At 31.9% G+C, this 26,892-nt stretch overlaps 3 protein-coding genes across 8 annotated transcripts; 2 read left to right on the top strand and 1 right to left on the bottom strand.

The window, feature by feature from the left end:
- The first annotated feature begins 103 nt into the window (after positions 1-103).
- LOC116770415 (peroxisomal membrane protein PEX14) lies at positions 104-6,250 on the top strand. 4 transcript variants are annotated; one of them, XM_032661879.2, is made up of 5 exons: positions 104-355; positions 1,838-2,107; positions 3,749-3,963; positions 4,312-4,532; positions 5,596-6,250. In XM_032661879.2, exons 1-4 carry the CDS (start codon positions 305-307, stop codon positions 4,505-4,507), a joined length of 732 nt encoding a protein of 243 aa, XP_032517770.1. In that variant the 5' UTR covers positions 104-304; the 3' UTR covers positions 4,508-4,532; positions 5,596-6,250. The 4 variants fall into 4 exon arrangements, with proteins under 4 accessions (XP_032517770.1, XP_032517772.1, XP_032517769.1 ...); XM_032661881.2 differs by having other exon boundaries at positions 106-355; positions 1,844-2,107; XM_032661878.2 differs by having other exon boundaries at positions 106-355; positions 4,312-4,503.
- A 156-nt stretch (positions 6,251-6,406) lies between these two features.
- On the bottom strand, positions 6,407-13,895 carry LOC116770413 (uncharacterized). Its single transcript, XM_032661874.2, has 6 exons — positions 13,599-13,895; positions 12,902-13,124; positions 12,127-12,366; positions 11,702-12,034; positions 8,588-8,716; positions 6,407-8,354 (listed from the first exon to the last, which is right to left on the bottom strand). The coding sequence occupies exons 1-6, from the start codon at positions 13,710-13,712 to the stop codon at positions 7,753-7,755; spliced, it is 1,641 nt and encodes a 546-aa protein (XP_032517765.1). The 5' UTR covers positions 13,713-13,895; the 3' UTR covers positions 6,407-7,752.
- Positions 13,896-14,135: 240 nt separating this feature from the next.
- Positions 14,136-25,129, top strand: LOC116770414 (glycoprotein-N-acetylgalactosamine 3-beta-galactosyltransferase 1). 3 transcript variants are annotated; one of them, XM_032661877.2, is made up of 8 exons: positions 14,136-14,301; positions 18,798-18,919; positions 20,822-21,054; positions 21,765-21,903; positions 22,236-22,332; positions 22,630-22,756; positions 23,056-23,210; positions 23,910-25,129. In XM_032661877.2, exons 1-8 carry the CDS (start codon positions 14,296-14,298, stop codon positions 24,057-24,059), a joined length of 1,029 nt encoding a protein of 342 aa, XP_032517768.1. In that variant the 5' UTR covers positions 14,136-14,295; the 3' UTR covers positions 24,060-25,129. The 3 variants fall into 3 exon arrangements, with proteins under 3 accessions (XP_032517768.1, XP_032517767.1, XP_061383760.1); XM_032661876.2 differs by having other exon boundaries at positions 18,713-18,919; XM_061527776.1 differs by lacking the exon at positions 14,136-14,301 and having other exon boundaries at positions 17,670-18,919.
- Positions 25,130-26,892: the final 1,763 nt, after the last annotated feature.

Below are 26,892 nucleotides of genomic sequence, written 5' to 3'. Positions count from 1 at the left end.
AAACATTTTATATATCTTTGGTTTCAGGTAATATATTTCTGAATAGACTATGGTATTTAGAGAGATATGTGTGGCACGCTTAAATTTTGACATTTAGATTCCGAAATCTGATTGAGTTATTAGTCAATATTTCAATGTCACCTTATTTTATGACTTGTGTGTCTTTTTCAATATTTTGTACTCATTTAATTGTTATGTAAAAACTTGTGATAGCACAAATTTATGGTGGTGTAATTATTTTTATGGTTTTGTGTGAATTGACATATAATCTGTATATAGCTCTAATATTATAAAATAAAAAGAAATGGCTTCAGACATCTTAGGACCCTCTACAGCTGAAATCCGCGAGAATTTGGTGATTGTCTTATTTTAATAATTTCTATATGGATCCTGTATTAGTTCTATATGGGTGTATAATAATGTCTTTAGAATTATGTCTATTTCCTTTGTCCATTTATTTAAATAAAAAAAAAAACAAATGTGAAATGACCTTCGTACTTAAATATCAATTAAAGTATAGATGTAACAAAAAAAAAAATGTTTTATAAACATGACAATAATAAAAATAATAAACAGAAAGTTCTGACATATAACAAAAAACCTAAATATATTTTTAAAGAGTTAAAAACAAACTATGTTTATGTCACATTTACATTCTTAAATTCAAATTGATGGTTATCTACACAGTATATTATAAAGGCCCATTGAAGGTCAAATTCAACAGAAGTCTTTGTTACTGTGGCATACAGATGAAAATCTCTTTCGCATATATTTTGTGTAGACATCATAGAAACTGAGTTATAAATTATATTTCGATAAAAATAATAATTTGCCTCTTTTAATTTTATCTATTAGCTATAGGTAGATTAATATGAATGACTTTATAATAAATAGTTTGTCTATAAAGATCTGCATTTCTAACTTTTAATAGAAGTGTCTTGTCACTGAACATGTAGATCAGTTTGTTGTTTTGACATACTATCTTAAGATAGAGATCTCTTTTAAGATATAATTTATCTTTTGTGCACCACACTTCCCTTATAATACTTCAATTATAATTAATAAAAATAATACATAAGTGAGAAACACAAATGTGCCAATAAGATTTTTATTATCTTCTTAATAGCCATTATGATATGATTGATATGACAAACCTTCCTATTTATGTCATTTAAACAATATTAAATTAAAATAAAATAATATTATTAATAGCTTCTGAATGAAAAACATTTTTATCATATATCTTAAATTATTACATATTTAAGGGACATTTCTTTTTGGCATCAATAAGTAAAGATTGTTGCTAAATCGGTTGAATATAATTGTACCTGGGATTATGAAAATAATGAAACTAATATTTTTCAGATATACTATGTATGCTATATTTGGTTAACTGTGATCACGGTTGCTGAAAAGTAACCGAAACGTCGGGAGTACGTAGTTGTAACCAAAAATAAAGCATGTGTAGTATATCTGAAAAATATTAGTTTCATTTAAATGAATAAGACTCGCGAAAGTCTTATATCTCATTATTATGACAAGAAATTTGGCATAAGGATTTAGAGTCATAGCCATAAACTGGAAAAGAGTACCGATTAATTCATATTTTTATTCAAATTCTTAGGTTTTAATTTATTGTTTGGGTAATAGATATTTTTTGGATCTCGGAGAATGCTAGATAAGGGTCAAGTGTGTTTTTTTTTTAATTTATACTAAATCTTATTTATTACGATGCTATTTTGAATTAACTGGCACATAACATTATCTATGTGAATGTAGGTTAAAGAAATAAATTAAAAACGTGTGTTATCAAACAGCGATAAAGCTGATTCCCTAGTTTCAGGTCACGACGGCTGTCAAGTTCCTCTCAAATCCGAATGTTCAGAGATGTACCATGGAGAGTAAGGAACGTTTTCTTCGTTCCAAAGGCCTGACTGATGCCGAAATAGCTAAGGCTATAGAAAAATGTGGAGAGTTCCTGGACGTACCAACGCTGGCCTCCGAATTGATGCTGTTCAATCATTCGAGAAGGTCGTGGTTCAGAGAAAGAATTCTACCTCTCATAGTTTACGGCGGTGTTATATATGGCTGCTATTGGTTCTACAAGGTTTGTATTAATTATGCAATATTGTCCTACTAATAATAATATATGTATGTTTATATATATTACATATATATATGATATATGTATGGTAAAATTTTTGTTGTATTGTATATGACTACAGTAATTGTCGATTGCCATATATCGGACTGTTTATAAAGACGTCATATTTTCCCCCGCTTTTTCTTATATTTCATACCTAATATTTATTCTAAAATTTATAAAATGAAAAATCTATGTGTACAAATAATTGCTAATTGTAGTTTTAATTAATGGGCGCTTCTAAAATAAACGAAAACTTTATTCTCTCTATTATTCCAAAAAAAAAATTCAGCACAAAATCAGACCGAAATAATTTCCTAACTTGACTCAATAGGAATTTATAAAAAAATGTTATTATTAAAAGCCACGACATAAATAAAATTAATTTTTGTATTAATTCATATAAAAAATAAAATGTAATTTACATCGATATTTTTTTTATACTGTGGAAAAATTAATTTGATTGCAGTTTTAAGGATTCGCTATAAATGGATTTAAAGTCCACTATTACGTTTTACTTATTAGGAATGAATGGTGTTAAGTGATAGAAAGCTCTTAAATTAAAGCACAAGTGAAATAACCTAGGTATATACCTACTAGTTTAAAAAATATATATGTATAGATTTTATTATAATAATGTTATTTACATTTACGTATTGTTGTAAAAGTTAAAATTATGCAATATATTTCTATCACCATCTTATATAATGGCGTGTGATAACAGAGTAACAAAGGTCAATGAACGATAACGTAGATTGTGTTAAGATAAAATGGCTTAAAAATCAAATCGTAATATAATTTTCATCGTCGCAAGAGTCTTTGCAGACTCGTCGCGGTCATCACGTATCAGTGATCCTTATACATGAGGACTTTCATGGGAAGATAGTGGCAGTGGTTTCCCCTTGCCTTCTGTACCAACACTTTTTGGGGCTGTTGTTAGAAAGTACATATGACTCGGAAAAGATCACATTGGTACTAGCCAGGTTTCGAACCCGCGCCCTCGCGTATTAAAGGCGGGTCTTTTAACCTCCAGGCAACAACGACTTGTTTATAATACGTAATATAAAACAATCAAAAATTATGTTCATATTTATTCTACTTAACTTATATATATCCTCTCTTATATATATTTTTGGACAGACAATTACATAATATGTATGCTATTTCTCTTTAACAATTATTACAGAATTTTACTAATCACATTCTGCCACTACTACTAGTTTATGAGGATCCAAGACATAACTAGGATTTGTTATATCTATATGTAAAAACTTGAGTAAAAAAAAATATATATATATTCCAGTATATACAAACTTGGGGTTTAAATTTCACCGCAAAAAAAAAAAACATCCATCAATATAAGTTATCGTTCAATATTATTGCATTTAAATTAAAACTGTATTTTTGAATGTAACTCTTTTGATTAATTTGTTTAAAACTTTTTTTTTTGTCATTAACATATTCTATCTGTACGTTTTCATTGTTGGATAAGACTTCTGACACGGCACGTAACTTTAAGTGACATATCTTAAAGACTAAAATCATATAGAATATTATACCCAAGCAATTCTAACAAGAAACCTTTGTCCCCGGCGCACGCCTTAGAACTGCATCAGACATTTACTGTTCGTGGAGGAATCCAAACGGAAGACTACAGCTGAGTGTATAGACGAGCTGAGAAAGTCGCTGGACGTCATGAACAGCAGCATCAGCTCATTACGCGGAGAGATGCAGTCATCAGTGAAACAGAACACGCTCAGAGCACAGATGGACAGCTTAAAGGCCGACATAGCGTCAGTTAAGGGGATTCTACTGAATAGGTGAGTTATTCTAAACTGTGGTTTCCTTAGGAAATACAGATAGTCATCATTAATTCGAAATTCTCTTTAAATAGTTTGTGTTACCTGGTGGTAAGAGTTGTATGGAAGGTGTTTTTGTTTTTTTTATGTTCCTAAAATAATATTTTGTCATAATCTTTGTACCGATTTCCAATAAGATGTCGTGTTTTGCGTATATAAGTATGTATTTAAAATATTTGTAAATGTTTGATATATTTCTACTTCAGGCAGTATGATGATGATGACAAAATATATCCCAAATATAAACTTCCAAAATCCGAAAGTATCTACAGTACAGCCTATTAATATTTTCATATTTTCTCATCTCAGGAATCAATTTCCTTCTCTCAAACGCACTGAGCCATCGATCCCCGCATGGCAGAGACAATCAGAAGAGGCTACTTCCACCGAGGTCCCTGAGACGAAGCATCGTAGTCGCAGCCAGAGGTCAGAGTCCGGCGGTTCCAACTCCAGTGAGGGTGAACAGGCCACCAAGAACAGCGACAGTAGCTTGGAGATCATGTGAGTGAAACAGATGTATACTACTTCATGTGAGTGACAAGGATATATATGTAGATTTATTTTGTCGTTAAAGCCAAAAATTTTACTTATATAATAATATATATAGAAGTAATTTTTTTCTTGCTATTAAGAATTGGTAAATTTTAAGATTGTTTTAAGTTCAATCAAAATAATAATCAAATTTTTTTTTTTTAAATGTAAGTCTAAATACTCATACTCAAATATTTAGACTCTTCTATATAATGAATAGTCTTATTTGTTACAACTCATGTACACATTTTCTCTAATACACATTCCATGTCACCAGTCCCCGTTGAAAGAAACGATTGGTTTTTTAACTTATTTCTTTGTATCTGGTTATCATTTAAATAACATTTTAAATGGAATTCAATTAAACTCCTCTTTGTGATTAAGTTTTGTTACCAATCAGTTATTAGAACTTATTGTTCCATATTTTTAATAATTATTTAAAAACTTTATGAAGCCTTAATTGTATGTGACAGTTAAACTTATTATACTTTAAATATAACAGATTGAATATAAAAAATGTCCGTATTTTTTTTTTTATTTAATAGTAAAAAAATCTGTATGTTACATATTCCTATAATGCCCCATGACTCCGAAAGTGGGTACTAAGGCTGAAAACTCTTGTTGCATAAATAATACATGAGAGTTATTTTTAATTAATCCGCACAATTTGCAATTTCTAGAGGTCGGTACTATGCAATACAAAACCAACAACTGAAACAACATTTGTAATGATTCATAAAATAGTATGATTTTGAAGGTTAACGTTTTACGTATCGTGTAAAAACACACTTCACTGCTAATTAGAACGATCATTATTTTATAAAAAAACATTACATGTCTGACATCCATGAAGTTCCTATTTATATTTTTGTTATTTTATGTAATGATTTTTATATAATCTGCATCACCGCACACTATCGGAAAAATGATTTCATAATTAAACTGTAAATGCACCTGCGTATTTATTTAAATTAAAACCTTAATATTATGTATCATAAGAATTATGTTAATATAAAGTAGTTTGTATAAATGAATTTCTATACAATATAAGTTTTGTTCCAGATCATGAAAACGTCGTTTCTGAACGTCACCTAATTAGTTTTGGACATTAGTTTTTAATGGTGTATAATTTAATTATGTGTCACTTGCCGCTATTCATTGCCTCGTCACTATTTTATTTGTTCATATAAAATAAGGCGGGAATTATGAAAATTGTTGTGAATATATATCTATATATATATTTTTATTATAATGTACTATTATAACATGGTGTCAGATTATAGCTGTTGATAGCTTAACCAAATATTAATAATAAATATAAATAATAATTTAGTATTCATTATTTTGCAGTTAATAGTTTGTTTTGTAAATTATTATTGTTTTTTAAATAAAGTTTACACACGATAAGATGACCGGCGGGGTCAAGATAAATTAAGGTCGATGGTGTCGATTCTAGAACCTAGGCTCCCTAAAAATATGACTTAATGCTGTTTATATTTTATTTCATACTTGACAGTTATCAGAATAAATCAAACATAATATATGGAATGTAAATTTAACGAACCTTTTTATAAGTAATAACAAACTGATAGCTCAGTAAGTTTCAGTTACATATATTGTAATTTAATACGATAAGTGCATTCCGCGATCTAAATGTTGTTACGTTAGTGTTGTGACTCTGTGGTGATAAATAAACCAATGACGCATTTTTTTTTCATACTGATATTTATTATTACCAGGCCCCTTTCTGTCGACTCAGTGTTAGCATTGGCTATAAATAAAAAAAAATATATGTCTATGGATTTTTATATTTTTTTTTAGGGGTGGGAAGAATTAATAACTGTAAAAGTATATCTGAATGAAGAAAATGCAATATTTTAAAGAGTTTATTTACAAAAATACATCACAAAGTATATTGAGCTTAAAAGTCCTGTATAATAGAACACATTCACTCCAACAGTTTGGAATTGAGATCAACTATATATAGGTAAGTATAACAGACGGCGGCCGCTCCGTTTGTAGTATGCACATACGTGATACGGAAAGGTGAAACGATACAATCATATGTCTTAACATATTAAAACGTCAAATGGAGCGGCGTTAACATTTATAAATACATACAAACGCCTTATGGCACTAGATTTGTTACACTGAGTTACAAGAAATTAATCTAGACATTAAAACACATATACTTTCAAAGAGAAGCTACACCAATATGGAGAAGATCCAGTCTTTACTCTAAAATTATGGCTTTTCATCAAATATTATAAGGAGAGACAATATATAGGATATTAAGTGACGCCTTGTGTAGTAGGTATAGAGTGGACTATGAAACGGCGTCAGTGGGAAAATACAAAACTTGTGTTTATAAAGCTACAAGTTAATTTCAGGCTTCACCAAAGCTGCAGCGCTATTTAAAAATCTCGGACCTGCAAGCATATGAATAGGAAAAATTGTGTTATTTGAAAAAAATATATCCCTTAATACCGACATTAATCTAGAAGTATACAATAATAAATGTATAGTACGCCACGCCGGGACAAACAGTTTCAAAGAGTACCTCGACTCGTAACACATTCAGTTTCATATACACGACACAGCGGCGCGGCATATAACAGTTACCTAAGAAACATTTAACAACGATTATATAATACCAAAATATATTAAACATCAACAGACATGATCTCCGGGTACTTTAAACACATTAGTACGCTATAACTTTACAAAGTGTTGCCAAACACATGCTATAGTGATATGTTATATATAAAAATACAGTCACATTGATATATACATATATATATATATATTGGAAACAGTATCATAGTGAAGCTTTCTTAATGATTCAACGGACATTTGGTAATGTTTCTACAATTCTTATCAAACCAATGTCCTTTATAACATATCACTGTTAGTATTAACGTTCTATGCATTTACGGAATGCAACAAACAAATCAATTGAAACAGTAACTACACGCTAGGAATACGTAAATTTTAAATTAATTAATCATAGAAATATGAAATTCTACTACAAAATTATAACATACGTTTAAATTAACTTCATTCGTAAACCATTTCCATACAACGTGTTACAGCGAGATCTATACCAAGTCTGATACTAGCTCCGCATGTAACACTCCAATATCATAGTCAGTCAGGAGCATGATCCCATAGACCCATACATAGATCCGTATATTAAATTCCAACTTGCACTTCTCGTAGCTATAGGAGGACCTTCTTTTCTGTGTTATTTTTGTCGCAGCGCACGATGACGTCATCGTTGCGGTTGTTCAGCAGTTTCCTGGCTCGTGACAGGTCATCCAGGAAATCCTTGCCCTTCTCCGAGCGCATTATCTGCTTCTTGGGCAGCACGTTCTTAGATAGATACGCGATCAGCTTCTGCCAGTCGTTCAACAATATGAATTTCTTGTCGTGCCTCGTTTCGATGGGTACCGTGCCGTTGGAGTGCTCGAAGAATACGTTCATGATCTGCTTAGGACTCTTCGATGTTCTGGTCGTCCTCAGTAATGATAACAGCAGAACGTCCACGTCCTTGTGTACTATGATCGGCTTGTCGTATATGTTGTTGTATAGATTAGTGTTCTCGGCCGGTCCGACCACGTAGATGACGTGCGAGGAAACCCTGAAAGCCTCTTCCGCCCACACGAACGGGTCGCCGTGTGAAGTGTTCGATATGTCTCCGTCGTACATGACATCGAACCCGTACTCGGAACGAAGGTAGGCCACGAATGACGCGACGCAATCCGCGTGCAGGCGGTTAGTCGGCGAATATATCACGAGCACCTTAGTAGGCGGAGGGATTTCTGGAATTCATAGAAGAATCATGAGAAAAAATCTATTAATGTGTTTTGATCTTTAATTTTACTGTCGGCCCATTTATACTAGACCACTAGGTACATCAATTCATACTTTTATTGACAACTTATCTGACTTGTGTCTCATTTTATTAAAAAATAATCTATTGATTTTTTTTTGTTATAAGAAATAATAAGTATGTATTTCATATCTGAATTATAATAATAGCAGATAAAAATACCTTGAGCATATTCCTTACACCAGTATCTTCGAATGCAGAGCAATATAAAGAAGTATATGAACAGTGTACCGACTATAAGGGATGCTATACTCGCTATACAAATGTTGAGAGTTTTATGTTCTTCACTATCTGAAAATAAAATACAAACTAAGATTAATTTATATATATACTAGCAAACCCGGCGAACTCCGTTTCGCCACCAAATGGCTTCGTTTTATGTAACATTTCGTTTGGTGATTAAAAGATGAAGAAAAAAATTTTTTTTGTTTTATATTTGAAAAGGAAAAATTTTATTTCATTTCACAACAGTAATGAATTCATTTCGAAAAAAAAAATTAAGTGTTATTTCGCCGAAGATCCTTCAGTGTGATTGCTTCAAGTGATTTCTTATGTGCCATTGTGCACTCATCCCAAACAATGAGCTTGCATTGCCTCAACAATTTTCCCATTGCACTGGATCGGGAAGTATTGCATGTTGGAGTCTCAGTTGTATTTAAATTGAGTGGCAACTTAAGCGCAGAATGTGCAGTACGACCGCCATCTAGAAGAGTCGCCGCAATTCCAGATGATGCTAACGCCAAAGCTATGTCACCTGTTGATCGAATAGTGGCCAAAATCAATGAAATGACAAATGTTTTCCCTGTTCCTCCAGATGCGTCCAGGAAGAATAGACCACCAGTATTATTGTCCACCGTTTGCATTAATGTTTCGTATACTGGTTTTTGCTGTTCATTCAGCAACGGCACATTATTTTGAACGAATTCCTGCAATGTATCAACATTGTATTGCAGCTCTCGATTTAATTCTTGGTTGAATGCATCGTGTATTGATCGATTTGGTGCAATCATTCCTACTTCAATCAGTAGCTTGTTTGCAATAGTCAAGCATTGATCCTCAATCAGAATCAGTCCTTCATTGTAGATTTCATCGGTTATTTGCATGTCAGGATTATTCGTTTGAATGCGCAAGCGATGCAAGATATCTTCACATATGTCGTCTTTGTATTTGTTCCATAACTGAATTGGTTGTGAAGGAAGACATGTGGTGATGATAATTGCGAACAGCGTTCGTATTTGGTACGCATTTGATGAAACAACTGAATCCGCAAGTGTTAAATCCCAATGAGAATCGTTCTCTAGGAAACCCAATAGTTGACATGCTTCTCGATATGTTTGGCATTGGTGGCCATTCACAGTTTTCAAATGCGCAAATGATTTTGGTCCACGTACATTTACCAACAGCAGTCGCAAAAAAAAACATTCATCATTTCTAGGATGAACAGTATACATGCGACCTAGTGCATCAGTGGAAAACACCTGTGGCCAATCTAGAACTGGGGTTCCTTGTTTGCGACGTTGGAATTTCTTTGTTGATTGATTCCAAGTGTAATACTTGGGCATTTCAACGTACATCAGCGTCGCTGCGAATGGATCTGCTTCACACATTGCAAAGAAGCTAGTCAATGTTGTCGATGGTGGTCTCTCAGCTCGTTGTGCTGCATTAGCTTCAGTGAAGTAAACTCTTTGGCCATTTTCCAAATGCACTGCTAAATGTACAACTGTGGGATATCTTTCATGAATTAGAAATGAAAATAATCGCCACAGTGTTTCATTAGTACTGACGTATTTGCCCATTTGGAAGTTGCTGATTTCGTCATTTATTGTAATCAAGGATGTGTTGAAGAAAATGGCTGGAATCGGGATCACTTCCATCAAACAATGGTTTCAGTGGCTGTGGTGGTGTAAGTAATGGATCCAGTTTGACTTTTCCACTTGCGCAGCACAATCCAGCCGTTTCTCTTTTGAACTTTAACGCATTGGAATATCGGCATACAGTCGTCATTGGTCCAATATTTAAATTTTCATCATCACTGTAGTTCGCAGTGGGATCATATTGGAATGCCAAGCGATTGTATGATGCCAATGATCTTCGTGTGCTCACGCGTTGTCTCAATCGGGCATTATCTCTTATTATATTTTGTCTTTCTTCACTTAAGTTCTGTGAATACACTTGTTGCTGACTTGCATGTCTTGTGCGGCGGCCGATGTTCGCACGTCGTCCTCTAGGCATTTTTAACTATGGGCAGAGTGGTGAATTTAACCTCGAATGCACGATCCACATAATTTACACAGTTCAACTTACCACCTTAAAGACAAATACCTGCTGTTGAAATTGAATAAAAATGTACACAATACACGTGATTGATTTGATGGTTTCCAATTAAAATGTTAAGAAACGAATAACTTATTTTTTTTTACTTTTTTTTCACAATTTCACACCGGTTTGTCACATGAAATTAACTGAGAAGAAAACAATAAGTAGCTGTCAAACAATGTGTCACGCACCGGCGCCATCTACTTAAAATATTGGTTTGTAGTACATGCTATGTTTCAGAGATGGCGCTGTATTAAAAAATGATTTTCCCTATTTTCCCGCTTTTCTAATGAATTTTTGCTGAATTTTCTTTGCTATAAACCTCACGGAGCCCGAGACCTTTTCAACAAATGCAAAACCGTGGAAATCTGTTTGTGCGTTCTGGAGTTATAGCGTCAGGAAGGAAAACTCGACTTATTTTTATATTATAGATTGAAGTATTGCAATTTGTAGCTTCGATGTATAGACATAAAATCCAAAATTAATTACATGTAAACAATGTTGTATCACACAAATTATTTTAATATATGTAAATACTAATGAGATCTAAGATTTTCACGAGTATTCATTTAAATGAAACTAGTGTTATTCGGATTTACTGATTTTATTATTTAAAAAACTACATAATCCCGACGTTTCGGTTACTTTGCAGCAACCGTGATCACGGGCAGACGAGGTGACCGTGATCACGGTTGCTGCAAAGTAACCGAAACGTCGGGATTATGTAGTTTTTTAAATAATAAAATCAGTAAATCCGAATAACACTAGTTTCATTTTTTATGTAAATACTAGGTTTTGTCTACAACGTCATTATCTCGGGATTTAGAATTGTACTGTGAGAGACTATAAGTGTATATACAAAAACTATAGTAACCAATTGACAGGGGCTTCATATATGGGGCAACTACTATGCTTTGATTTGGTCATATGCACTAAATAAATAATAAAACCAGTTCTCACCAATAAAAATCCTCGGACTCTCAACTGACTGACATTCCATTACACCAATCTTACACTTCTCATGTATGGGTGTCACCACAAAATAGTATAATCCCGTGCTGACCAACAAGCTATAGTCATATGTAACCTCTTGCGTGTTATTTTTAGCTTTAATCAAAGCATTCTTGACTATTTCATCACACTGCGTGCCTTTGTCACATTTCTTTATAACTTCTATCTGGTAGGCGGTTATCTTGAGCTTATTGGGAGGCGGCATTATATGGAGCTTCATAGAGTCACTTAAATTTTCAATGTATACAAATGGTTTCCAATCTTTCTCTGTGATATCTGGATCTGTGATATTCAGTAGTAAATAAAATAAAATAGAAATATAGAAATATGGAAATATATATATATCATAAATGTATAGCATGTAATTTCCTCACCTAACATTGCAGCGGTGGGTATGTTGAAGTAAAATTTCCCTCTGTTAACGACATAATCATCTGTGGCTTCGAAATCCAAGACGTGGCTTTGTCCTTTATAGTTTCCATTCGTAATGGACCAGTAACAGTCATAATATAAGACAGACTGATCATTGATTTTCACATCGTTTGATATCACAATATTCCTACAGTGACCCTCCTCATACTTGACTGAATCTTTTTGGAATCGGAACTTCATGGCTACAAAACATACACGGTTTATTACAAACAAGTTCCTTTAAAAAAAATACGACTACTCAATCCATAGTCTCAAAAATAGACTGATACAGATAATATAAGGATTTTCATTTAATCTAACCTTCCACATTCTTAATTTTTTTTTTAATTTATATTGACTATAGACAAAAAAGACAATGAAAGCTGAAAGCAGTAATTTAATTAATATGTATGAATGTTTGTTAACCAATAACAGATAAATAGAAAACAGAACTGATTTCTTATTATATAATACTAAGAGTTCAAATTTCATTTCATCAAAAATTTAAATACAATTTTGTCTTAAATTCAATTTTTCATATATATATGTAAACAAACTGATAATTGACATATGGTTATGTAATATTTACAATTTGCACAAATTATAGTGAAAGTAGCTTGTGAGGATTTAAATGGCAGGTTTTAAAATCTTGCATAATAACATATTTGGGTAGGATCCAAAGTTAATTTAGTTACAAAATTGCATGAAACTATAATAATATTAAAAATATCAACTTACTTTTCCATTTAATGTTAGTGAACGATATATTTAAGACAGTATAATTGACAGAGTAGAAATTCACATCCCTGCGCCTCTCATGCAAGATGTAAGGTTTCAGTATGACTTGGCCAATTTGATTGTTTGATGTTATTGGACCAAAGTTGTCCGTACATTTGGAGCTGTTTGATGGAATGTACTCTACTTTGCATGAATCGTCATCTACATACTCATCACCAAGGATCTGACAATAATATTTATGTTTAGCAAATATATTACTTCTACACATTATACATATTCAATTTACTGGTTTTTCTCATCTATAGAATCTTTGTACCAATTTATGCTATAGTAGTTATGGATTTTATTAAACGGTATCAAATAACAATACATCTTTCGACTACTTTTCAAAGACTTTCTTTGGGAAGGCAGATAGTTAGAAAAAAGTTCGCATATTTTTTTCAAAATTTTTATAAACTATAAATTAATTATTCTAAAAGAACGAAACAAACTTAAGATCAAAATTTGTAGGTTTAATTTTGTATATAAAGATTTTCTTAAAACTTAAAAATGTAAACAGGACTAGAAATGACTCATACTTAGGTTTCAGAGATAGTAATTGATACGCCTGGCTAGCAACCCTAGTAATTCAAGGTCGTATCGGTAAAAATCAATAAACCCTTCATTATTCTATTCAACAACTATTTTACTAATTTACCTGTGTTGTACAACTACGTGTTATGTGAGTGTTATTGTGGCAAAGCCGATTTCGTCCAGAAACAAATTGTAACAAAAAACATAACATAAAACATAATACAAGCCGCCCCTCCATCCTGGCTCAATAAAATACCGAACTACACAAAAATAAACACTTCCATATCAATAACTAACACATATTATACGAGTTTCAACTATATAACAGGCTTTAAAATAAATAATGTTTAAACAACGCAATAGTGTTGTTTACGATACAGCGACCATTTTACTTTGCTTGTCTAGCTACAAAAACAATATGGCTGGAAGTGGGGCTTCGAGTATTAAAAAATAAAAATGTTATTGGAATGAACTTTGTATTATTTTGTATTACATATTTGTAAAAACAAAAACAGTTACAATATCATAAGAAAGTAGATACCGCCTACATTATTAAATATTATAATATTTAAAATTAATTAACTACTTTGTTTACGGTTGTCATTTTACCATAGACACAACATTGATAGCTTGACAGTCATAATAATTGACATTGGCATTTTAATAAAAAACAACCTATATAGGGCACAGTTAAAGTTTTAACTATATTTGATGATTGTGATGATGGACCTTTATGCTTTAATATGTTAAAAAGTATGCTGCGGGAGATGGTACATGAAGATAAAATTCTTATATGAAATTTTTTTCGACAAACGTCTACGATGACTGTGAGTATTTCTCGTATAAGTCTTTTAAATATGAAACTAATTACAACCATATAAACATATATACTTCCGTCTGATAAATTATGTACTTTAGTATATTATCCTGATACTAATAATATCACTAGTTAACACAATGCTCTTCTATTTTAACAGTATTGTTTGTATTGTGTGTATATTATTATAAACCTTAAATGTAGTGTCTTTTTATGGTGTTAATTATATCTCCTCGATATGAATAAAAATGTAGTAACATTTTTGTAATTCACCAAAAAAGAGTTCTGTTGGTAACAAAAAAATATTTTCCAAACTTTAAATTAACTTGTTACAAACATCTATAAAGTATTTCTAATTGGCGCAACTAACTTTTTTATTGCCTATAACAGTATAAAGTCTAATTGCATCCCACTTCTTAATAATCTGTTCCTGTTCACTGCAGTTATTGAACTGTGAGCTGAACATTGTGAGTATTACATAATGAGACAGATATCTCAAATGCATTGAATACATCGGAATATAAAACAAAGATACAAAACATCAATAACATACATGCAAGTCACAACACAAATTATATTTGTAAATAATGCACATAGATACAAACAATTTGCTTCTTTACTAAAATGTGTAGCCTAACATTTTCAGAGGTGGTGGTTAGCAGATTTAAGTGTAACATGTGTGTTCTCGTGAATACTTAAACAGTGAGATCTATATATTTTTTTTCGGTTGATATATTTCTAATAAGGTTCTATATAGAGTTTTTAGGGATATAGTATTCGACGAAATACTATCTTTTTTTTGAGCGGCTAGAGATCATGGAGTTTTTTCAACAATGTTGAGATATTTATTTTAATAATATGTCTTAAATTTGATATAAATAGATGTTAATACATGTACCAGTTGATTTTTCACCTTATAGTCCGGTCAATTTAGACCAAAAAATGAGGGTGAAGTTACATAAAGTCCCAACAAGCTGAATTTCTGTGAAGTTGTTTAAAACATAATTATAAACAATGTCTCAAAGTTCCCCATCATTCCCGTTTAAGGAAAAAATTTTATTCAAGGTCAAAGGTCAAAAAAACGAGTTTTTCGCGATTTTCAGCAAAACGGTAAGTTTTATCATAAAAGTACATAAGACAAAAATTGTAGATCATAAAATTATCTATAAAAAATGTATTCATACTTTTTTTCTTACGAGCCACTGTTTCTGAGATATAACGATTCAAAAAGTTATAAAAGTTGTTATCGTCATAATATGCATGAGTACGCCACGTATATACATCTAGACTTGTTATATATATATTATTATATTATACATATATATATTATATATATAAATATTATATATTAAATGTTTAAATATTTTTCTATCGGTCATTGTAACTTATACTTACAATATAAAATATACATAAGTTGTAACTATAAGAATATCAGGTAAAATGAAACCCAGTCCCTTAATCTTTAAGCCAGTGTAACTTCGAGACATCTTCCTCCAACCTCAGTTGCTGCTCACCAACATCTTTTTCGAGTATATTACCAAGTTTAAGTGTGGCTTGGTAATCAGCTAGACCCTACAGACTGGGGTTGGAAGTTGGTCAACAATATATTAGAGACAGTTCAAACTTTACTTCCACCTGCGCCGGAAAAACTGCTGAACACTATTTTTTGCAACTGCAAAAAGGGATGCAGTGCTAAATGTGGTTGCAAAAAAGTCGGACTGTTTTGTTCTTTGGCATGCACAAATTGTCAAGGCCGGTCGCGCTCTAATATTGAAACACAAACAATGGAGGATTCGTTTGACTCCGACTAAGTATCATGCGATACATCGCTATTGGCGCAATTTACTTGCATCCAAAATGAAGATGAAGAAGAAGCAGGAGGAGAAGAACAAGAAGAAGAACTAGAATTTGAAACTTACGAATAAGACAAATAAACTTCAACACTTTTTTTTTAATTTACATCGCTTTTATCTTTCCCAATCTTTGAAAATTTCCGTTATTTTGCAATAGTTTTACATTAAACAGGATCACAACTGACCCGTGGAGTAGGCCTACTGGGGAAACCACGTTAAAAAAAACGCCCTAAGTACACTACCTCATAGGTGGCGTGGAAACGTGTGCATATTATGACGATAACAACTTTTATAACTTTTTGAATCGTTATATCTCAGAAACGGTGGCTCGTAAGAAAAAAAGTATTGATACATTTTTTATAGATAAATTTATGATCTACAATTTTTGTCTTATGTACTTTTATGATGAAACTTACCGTTTTGCTGAAAATCGCGAAAAACTCGTTTTTTTGACCTTTGACCTTGAATAAAATTTTTTCCTTAAACGGGAATGATGGGGAACTTTGAGACATTGTTTATAATTATGTTTTAAACAACTTCACAGAAATTCAGCTTGTTGGGACTTTATGTAACTTCGAATGTCTAAATTGACCGGACTATTATGACTCTGATAGTACTTTTTATACTCTGTAATTGGTGTCAAAAAAATCACCTGAGTCTCTTCTTGTATAAGGTCACCAAGTGATTTTTTATAAAATAATCCAATTAATTCAGCCTAATCCTTAATTTTTTCTATCAGCTCTGTAACAATATAATTAAAGTTGATTTGCCATCTTGGGTGTGTTAGATGTTGATAAAACTTAATTTGTTTTTGTAATTAGTTGTTATCAATATGTCAGTATTCAGTCTATAATACATATATTTACAGTAATGTCACGTATTTTAAATCATATGCGGTTTTAAAACTAAGTAATTAAAGGCAGAAATATAGTGACAAAGACATTTTGAAATTATCTTTAGCCTCTAATGCAAGAACAATGTTATAAGTTTGTGGGTGTGAGGGAATGTTTGTGTGAGCGTGCGTGTGTTCACGTCCATACGTGTGTGTGTGTGCGTGCGTGCGTTCATGCGTCCGTACGTGTGTGCGTTTTTGCGTAGTATTATAGCTCTCAACGGGACTGACCGATTTCGATGCGGTCATTTTCATTTGAAAGCCAGTTTCTTTGAATCTTGAGGTGGTTCTTAGGCTATGATTGCTTAATATAGGTCCAATAGAATAAAAGTATCAGATCTTTTCTCAAATAATGTAAGGCATTTTTGCATGTGGTCAGTCGATTGCGTGTCTAACGCATGCCAGTATATTTTTTAAATAAAAATTAATATATATTTTTTTAATTAATAAAATTTCCATGTGTTGAACAAGACGCTATTATATTTTCTGTCAACTTGATTTCAAATAAATTTAACGAGATTAAAAAAAATATAGTCTTATTTTTGTTAGTGTGATGGCGAGTTTAAATATGAATTGATGTAAAAAAAAATTAGTATCGAAATTTTGTCTGATTCAATATGATTATCTTATTAGGCCCATGAAAAGTGTCGTCTAAATATATTGCGATAACTTTAATAACCCTTAATAACTGTTTAGTTTTAATTAATACAGGAACTGTTAACCAAAAGCCTTATCGTATCATGATTTTACTATTCTGTAATTGTAATTGCCTCCTTACTCTGTAACCTATAAATAGCTTTCGATAACTCAAGGTTTATATCTGTAATACAGAAACAAAAATGATTTTCTTCAGTTTGTCAGTAAGGAAATATAATTTTCAGATTAAATTTCGTCCATGAGTAAATGAGAATCAAGCCAACTTATATTGTAAACGCGGAAGTTTGTGGGGATGAATGGATGTCTGTTGCTCTTTCACGCAAAAGCTACTAAACCAATTCTGATGAAAACTTACAGTAGTGTAGCTTTGATATGAGAATAAAACATAGGGTATAATTTATCTCGAAAATCATCATGCCGTTCCTCTTGTATTTTGGGTTTTCTCACGTGGCACTGACTATAGATGTAACTATAAATTTCTCTGAGCCCAATACCGGAGCATGCAGACGAAGTCGCGATCAAAAATTGGTTCGATACACATATGTTTGGTGATTTGGAAATAGTTATATCCGCAAACATCGAATTAATAATATAGAGACAATATTTTTATAAAATTGTCTTCAGAACAACTGTTCATACATTTTAGAATTTTATTTACATTAATTATTATATGTGAGTCTGTTTGTATAGACTTCACATAAACGAGACCTAATTTTGAATGGTTAACGAAAGCAAATTTGAATTCATTAGTCCGAATGACGTACTCAGTACCAGACAGAACAAATAGATATCATAAAATCGATACGGCCAATTTAAATTGTTTTCAAAATTATTGTTGGGTAGATAAAATTCTCATAACTTATACGATACTTGCTGACTGATAACTGATAAAAACATTTAACGTAACTTCATGTTCAGACGTATTGTGTTACTTTACGAGAGCGCACTGGTGTTGCTATATCTGAACAGGTGTTGCCGTATCCGTGAGGACGGCTTGTGATATTTTACCCAAACCGTAGGGAGCTATCACGTATTCGAAGGGTGAGGAATAAATTCTCGAGAACACACTGTTGGGGTAATCCGGTAGAAATGTACCCTGTGCAGGACGGCCGGATGGGGCGGCGTTTCGTTCTAACACTGGTGATCGGAATATCGGCTGGTTTTAGTTTCGCGTACATTCTGTTAACCTCGGCCGGCTTCACACGGGATGTAGCCTGGTCCTACAGGTATATATGTGCCCTCTTTTAACTGTGTGTGCATGCCTTTATGTTATAATATACGCTTCCTTCTCACTGCTGCTATGCTTTATATTATGTGCTTCGCTATCATTACACACTCTTATGTATATTTCTTATATTCTGTCTATTGTTTTTTTTTAATTATAAAAAACCGGTTCGTATTTAATTGGTTCACATGTCACAATCAAAATGTGGAAAAGCATAATTATGTCGCATTGAATAACAAATAAAAAAAATACAGGTCTTATAGCTTAAAAAGAAACGAATTCACAATGCTATAAATCTTAATATTTTTCTTTAATTTTATCTTTAGTCTCGGAATATACCTTCTTAATGATTTAAATATATATATACATTTAAATAATAAAGATGCCGATAATTTAAGTGCAAACTAATTCTAAAACGCCACAATATAACATCCGGTATCCGGTTTCGAAACGATAGTATAAAAATATATGATTAAAAATAAATTCATAATAAATAATAAAAGTTATCGTGATACGAGCGGGAGTTTTAATTATTCTTTACTATTCCATACACATATAAATTTAAATTTTCAACTCATATTTTTGACAAGGTACCGGCATTGGTCGATATTCGTTCATAAATTTAAAAAAAGGAATAAAAATATTTAGCATTTATGAATTATATAAAAATTGTTTTTGAACGCGACTAATAATATACATACACTTCAAGTACTATTAGTTCCGAAGTTGACAAAGTATTTATTTATTTTTTTATTTGCTTGAAAACGACATCAAAGTTTTCTATTGCTGTTTTTTTTTTATCTTCTTTAGTTATTTTTTTAATAAATTTTTTTGGTTAAAAAACTTATAGAATAAAAATGAATTCATAAGTAAATTACCGGTCTATTGATTGTTCAGAAATTTAGGATATTTAAAAAAATATATAAATTTGATCAAGATTTGAATATGGATTAATTATGGATATAAGTTTCTGCACGTTTTCACTATAGCGAAATACAAATATTCTTTATAAAACATGTTCATTAAATGACCTCGTATTATATATATACGTTCCTAAACCTTTACAGGATTCAGTTTTATTTATACAATTATTATCTAGTCGCCATAGTGTCATTTCCTCTGTAATACAAAGTATTGTCAGTTACATTAAGGTCGAACATGTTGACTACATCGCAATAAATGTATGATGCAACAGCTCTAAAAGAAAATTAGATATAAATCTGTCCGTTGGAATTAATTGAAGTGGAATATCTGAATATTTTTAAGCCACGGTCGTGGATTTCAAAATGCTAATTACTGCCTACAGACAAAGACACAAAAATAAAATAGTTTTAAATTAATGTTGCATGTGTAGATGTAGTGCTATAGATACATATTGTTTGACCGAATTATATCATCTGTGGCAGAGCTTTTGAGTGAATACATTAATAAAACATCAGATAAATAAATATTGATGATAAATAAATAATAAAAAAAAAAATTCTCGACTAAGTTGCTAGTACAAAATGTCCGTGGATATATTTTTCAGTTAATTTCACAGATTGATAACGCTTGATAGTAAAGTTAATTGAGTTCGTACATTTTGAAATAGCATTTGTAATTTTATCGTGTTCCGTTTTTATTCCTTTAAGAAGATAACATTTCTATTGATAATTATTTTGTTACATCGAAATGTAATCCTAATAGATCGCTTAAAAGTAACAATAATCATAATTTATCGAAGTTTTACATGTACGTAGGACGTTTTAATGGAATTTTTGCATAATAGCAACCATGCATAGTCCTTTTTTTGTTATAATGGCGATATTTAAGATCATACAAAGAACAGACCATGGGTTCGCTTGCGGCAATTAGATAGCTGTGATTGGTCAGTCCAAGACTTTATCGACGAATCGAATTTCAGAGACTCAGCAAGAGATCTCGAAAAACATCCAATACCGAGCGTCATAGATCACGGCAAAGACGAGCCCGCTCATAGAGATGAAGACAGAACTGTGGCCGATGAATTGGCTAAACGAGTACGCGTTCTCTGCTGGGTTATGACACAGCCGAGTAACCATAAGAAAAAGGCTATCCATGTTAAAGCTACGTGGGGGAAGAGATGCAATAAACTGTTGTTTATGAGCACCGTCGAAGGTTTGTCGAGAAAAATACATTAGATTGAATTACTATGATAACGTTTTAATATAAAGTCCACGTGGAACAAATTTTGAATTGATACGTAAATAGAAAATATAGAATTGAAGTGGTAAAACAACTCGGTAACCATTAGCGAATTGATAAATCAGTTGTAATGCCATGTAGCTGAAGCTGTTGTTTCGATCTTGTTCCTTATTATATATTTTTCATTCTATATTTTCTATATAAATTTCGATTAAAATAATATTAATTATCTATGTTGTATCCGATTTTTAATACAATTTTTAGTAACATTTGATTAAATTGAGATCGATGTCGGTATGAAACTTGTATATTTATATCTTATCGATCAAAATCCTTTTGTAATTTGATAAAAAAAAAAACAAATACATGGAACGAAGATACAAATCGCCATTATCTTTGTTATCTGAGACGTCAGTATTTTTATACTAGCCGCCAATATTACCTACAAAACGTTCAATATGCACATTTGTATGGAAAATCAATGGAGTTTTTTATCAGGACCAACCCACATATAGGGGTTTGGAATTGTTCCAACGAAGGAAATCTTATCATAGTAACATTAAACTATTCCTTGTAGCTGAAATGACGAAAGGAAGAATGAGAACGGTTTTCATTTTAGTTACACTTTTTGGTATATTTGAATAATTTTCTTAGCGATCTGCTTCTACGATTTTTTCGAACAGATGAGAGTTTGCCATCAGTGAAGTTACCAGTGTCAGAAGGAAGGGATTATCTTTGGGCGAAAACTAAAGCTGCCTTCAGATACGTTTACGAACATCACCGGAGAGACGCAGACTGGTTCCTCAAAGCTGATGACGACACGTATGTCCCTTTGTTTGTTCCCGTTTTAAAGCATTCGAAAAAGAGAGAGGAATTGTCGAATCAGTTTTAAAATTTATTAAATTTTAAATTTATTTTACGGATTGAGTTAATATGATTTAAGCTATAACAAAAATAGAAATAATATGACACTTAACTCACCGGCTCGAGTCAGAGAACGAAAGCTTTATTGTCAAATCTTCAGGATTTTCCAGAACTTGCAGGTCCGAATCCTAACCCGAATTATTCATATTTTTTATTTAAATTCTATATATTTGTTTTGTTTTTTGCAACATATTTATTTATAAATGATGTAACACGGGTTCTCTTTAAAGGTATGTGGTAGTAGAGAACCTGAGGTACATGCTGTCAGAGCACGACAGCAAGGAACCGATGTATTTCGGATGTAGATTCAAACCATTCACCTCGCAGGTTAGTGACGTCATTCAAAATACGCCTTTCATAAATTACGGAAACAAATAAATGCAAAACAATTGCATGAGAAGAATCTTTTTTGTCTATTGTTTTCGCGAAACATTTAATTTAACAAAGTCACTCATAATCTTGTTACAATAATAGATTTAAAATCTTCATTAAATTTCCCAGATTGCGTTCTAACTGTTCCAAATGTTCCAAATAATTCAAATGTTCTAAGTGCAGTCATTGTTCCAAGTATTTTAACCGTGCAAACTGTTCAGACTGATCAAACTGTTATTATAACTGGTCCAGGGCTACATGAGCGGCGGGGCTGGGTACGTTTTAAGCCGAGCGGCTCTGGACAAGTTCGTGAGGAACGGTCTGCCGTCACCACACCTGTGTAAGGCGGGCGACCACGGGGCCGAGGACGCCGAGATGGGTGAGCGTTTACATTGGATGAAAAGGATCAGCGGATGGATGAATTGGTGCAATGTGGTCAATTGATACGAAATAATGTCCCTTGTATACAAAGAAAATAAAATATATACCCGTTATATAATGTAACTATGACGAGTTAAGGCGAGCTCGTTCGCTATAATCACCACGGTACAGGATGTGTGCGTTTATTCGTTTTAACATTTATATTTTCTAAATATTAACTTCTCGATATAGATTTCTACTTAATTCTCTAAGTTGTGTGAGTTATTATATAAAATTTTATATTTGTTTTACTGCTAGGTATATGCCTTCAGCACCTGGGCGTTAAGGCGATGGATTCGCGGGATTCTCTCCAGCGGGGACGATTCTTTCCCTTCGTCCCTAAGGATCATTTGTTCCCCAACAAGGATAAAGGCTTTTGGTACTGGCAGTACATATACTATCCCACTGATGAGGTAATATATAGCATACTAGCTTTTGTCCTCCACTTTGCCCCTGTTGTTAAGAAAATTTATATTATTAATTTAGCATAATAGACATTTTAATCGACCGACAGCGACATTTATAGTCTTTTCCAAGTGGATACATAATACATTAAAATGTTATTAATTGAATATTTCGAGTTAGAAATCCTTACTCGAAACGTCATTGTGTTCGACATTCAGTGACACACACATTGATGAATGTTCGCGTATTGACATATGATATGTGTGTGTTAGTCACAGCACTGTCACTGTGTAATGCTTATTTTAAATAGATTATTATATTTCTAATGTATTTTATATAAAAATAATACTTCTGTATAAAAACATTGGCTATGTAACGTTATACGTTAACCTTTGATTTTCTTGAAAAGGCGCAACTAAGTCTTCGCTTTTCATATCAATATACCAATATAAAATTATAGGGAATTCCATTGAATAGAGTAACTGATTTATAAAAAGTAAAAAAAACACGATTTTAACTTCATACTTCCGGGATATCGCCTCTCAGTCGCTTTCTCAATTAAGCTCGAGGGGCCCCAGCCCTAGTCGACCACTAAATGTCATATCATTGACATTTAAATGAGTTTTGCGTTGTCAAATTAAATATTTCAGTAATTCATACATTATGTTATACATGATATATTATAGTGGCTGGTTTTTATATTCTAGGGTCTAGACTGTTGTTCCGACCACGCGGTTTCCTTCCACTACGTGAATCCTGAACAGATGTACGTATTGGACTATTTGATATATCACCTGAGACCATACGGCATCAACTACAGGGGCTCCATACCCAGGAACGACACTGACGTTAGATAGATATGTACCAAAGAATAATATATATATATTTGAATTTATATACAAAGAAAAAACTGACTTATATAATATTATGTACAGTTCACTTGTATGTGAATTTGATTATTTAACAAATTAATCGATATAATAATTCCATATGTACATATATTATGACACTAATGAGGCTTATACTGCAGTGTATCTGAGTCTGCGTATCCTTAAAATATGTGTTATAATACATTAAGTAATCATAATAACTAATAACCAAAGTTCTATCATAAGCCGGCGAGACAGTCCTTGTAGCGAGGAACCTGTCAATATTTCTTCTACACAATAAGTCCTGTAGCTATTTTAAGATCAAACGTACTTGCATAATGGTAGCATAATTCTCTATATACTAAGCATAATACAGATCTGTACGGAACGATCTGAACAATTTGGTCGGTACACATTTAATGTTTATGATGTAGCGAGGTTTTATTTACATCTTATTTATGTAAAAAAAATACTCAATTGATATATAATAATTAATTTAATTAGTTATCGTAATTGTGTGTTAAAATTATTTATAACAATATCCTGGTGTTAGGTTAAGTTTTGCATTTCACACTGTGGCTAGTCGCTAGTTGTCATCCAAAGATTCCTTTAGTTTAGGAGAGCACTGTATATATGTTATTTTGTTTGAATTATAATTTTTATTATACAACAAGTTCTTTGCTTGAGATATTTATTTTTTTCATAGTATTCTGTATTCTATACGGTTTTATACCGTTTGATATACTTTTATATATAGTTTTAATAATGAAAATTGAATGAGAATCAATTGAATTCTATCCATAAATTGTCCACTGCCGTTACTAACAATAGTAGCTCACTGTTACTTCTGAAATATTTAAATGTATAGCAATAAGGTGTTTAACATATACTATAGGAATATAATAATAGGAATACACTGTGTTATAGAATTTTTGATATTTGATACAAAAATGTTCCTCACGTATATTTAATTTATAACTTTTTTTTTTTAATATTATTTGCTCAATTGGTTAATTTTAATTTATTTACATTGTCTCCATAAAGCATTTTTCATTAAACCAGCACTTTTATTTCACCTCTTGATTGTTAAATGCAAATGTATTTAAAATATTGTATATACAAGAATTTGTCTTTCAGATAGAAAAATATTTCTTTTTGAGTTGTTGATAAGTAATTATACATATGAAATAAATATATGCTCAATTCCTATCTCCATTCTGATGCACCCTAATAACGACGTAAAAATTTGATGGGAAGGCAAAATTAAATAGTGTTGCAGACAAATAAAAGCCACTATGGCCATTACTTGTCGATTTTTCTAGTCGAGTAAATAATAATTCCACTGACACTTACAAATGTATTCATTAAGATTTAAGAGAATATAATAATAGTTCACACTATTAATATCTATACATATAAATAAAATTGCTATTTTGGTTTGTTATAATGAAACAACCGTTTTTTTAGTACATGCCTTTATATATATACCGAAATAACATTTTTTCCAATTTTTGTCCGTCTGTTTGTTCCGGCTAATATCTGAAATGGCCGAATCGATTTTGACGGGACCTTTATTGGCAGGTAGCTTATGTAATAAGGAGTAACTTTAGCAACTTTTAATTTCGAATAATAAAATAATGTTGTAATGTCCAAGTACTGTCGCGAGCAACTCTTTGGCATGCCACCACTGGGATGTCATATCTATAACGCTAGCAGTGGCGTGCACACCATAGATGCAAATAACCACTGCATACCCTACCCATATAACAACTAAACCTATATTTTTTAATTCTTACTTACATACTTTTAACCATACATTACGAAATACAAATGTTTACAGACATTTAAACTGACATTTGATTACTGATTTGTTAAAAGCAATCTATAAACAGAAAACGAAACATTATCGACCGGCCGCTGCTAACTGCTAGCGCCGCTATGCAGCCAGAGCGGTGGTATGCACAACCACTCTCTGCTTATTTTCCATACAAAAATTCTCGAAGACGATCTACAAATCTCGTGTTTAAATGAAACTAATATTTTTCGGATAAACTACGCGTGCCTGCATGCCCATCACATCTCATCTCGTCTGCCCGTTATCACGGTTGCTGAAAAGTAACCTAAACGTCGGGAGTATTTAGTTTTTTACAAAAATAAATTGCGCGTAGTTTATCCGAAAAATATTAGTTTCATTTAAATGAATAAAACTCGCGAAAATCTTAAATCTCGTGTTGTATGAGAAAATGTTTGCATGTGTGTGTGCAAAAACCTATGCATGTGTTGTATTCAAGAAACACTGCATCCTTTTTATCGTTTAAAATGTCGTAGAAAGTCCGATAATTGTCAAATGAAACGGGACTCTTTGATTGGTCGATAAACTGTTCATATATTTTTTTCGCCATTTTGGTATTTTTGAACAAATGCCATTTGTCTTTCTCAAAGTGAATAAGTTTTAAGTAGCTAATTAGTAAACAGTGAATTAATTTATTAACGAATTATGGAAATATGTAATAACTATTGATATGTGTGTAACGAAATTAATTACGAGTACATTTTCAATTGTCGTTTGAGTTTTGAATTCGTCGTTGTCGTTTGTCGTCGTTGATGACAAAATTAAAATAATGACAAAGGGAAGGTGTGTGACCAGTTGAGGGTGAACTAAAAGAAAAGTAAAGTTATTCGTTTTAATAAAAAGTATTATGAGAGTTTTAATTAGCCAGCAGGTTGTATACACACAAATAAGTTATTTTGTTTTCCTTGTGTGTTGTTTTCCAATTATAATAATGAGAATGTTTGGATTTTCACAGGATATTCCGACTTA

This window comes from Danaus plexippus, assembly GCF_018135715.1.
Source record: "Danaus plexippus chromosome 13 unlocalized genomic scaffold, MEX_DaPlex mxdp_15, whole genome shotgun sequence".
NCBI classification, from domain to species: Eukaryota; Metazoa; Arthropoda; class Insecta; order Lepidoptera; family Nymphalidae; genus Danaus; species Danaus plexippus.
Note: the sequence above shows the minus strand (reverse complement) of the source record. Positions and strands in the feature narration are given on the sequence as shown.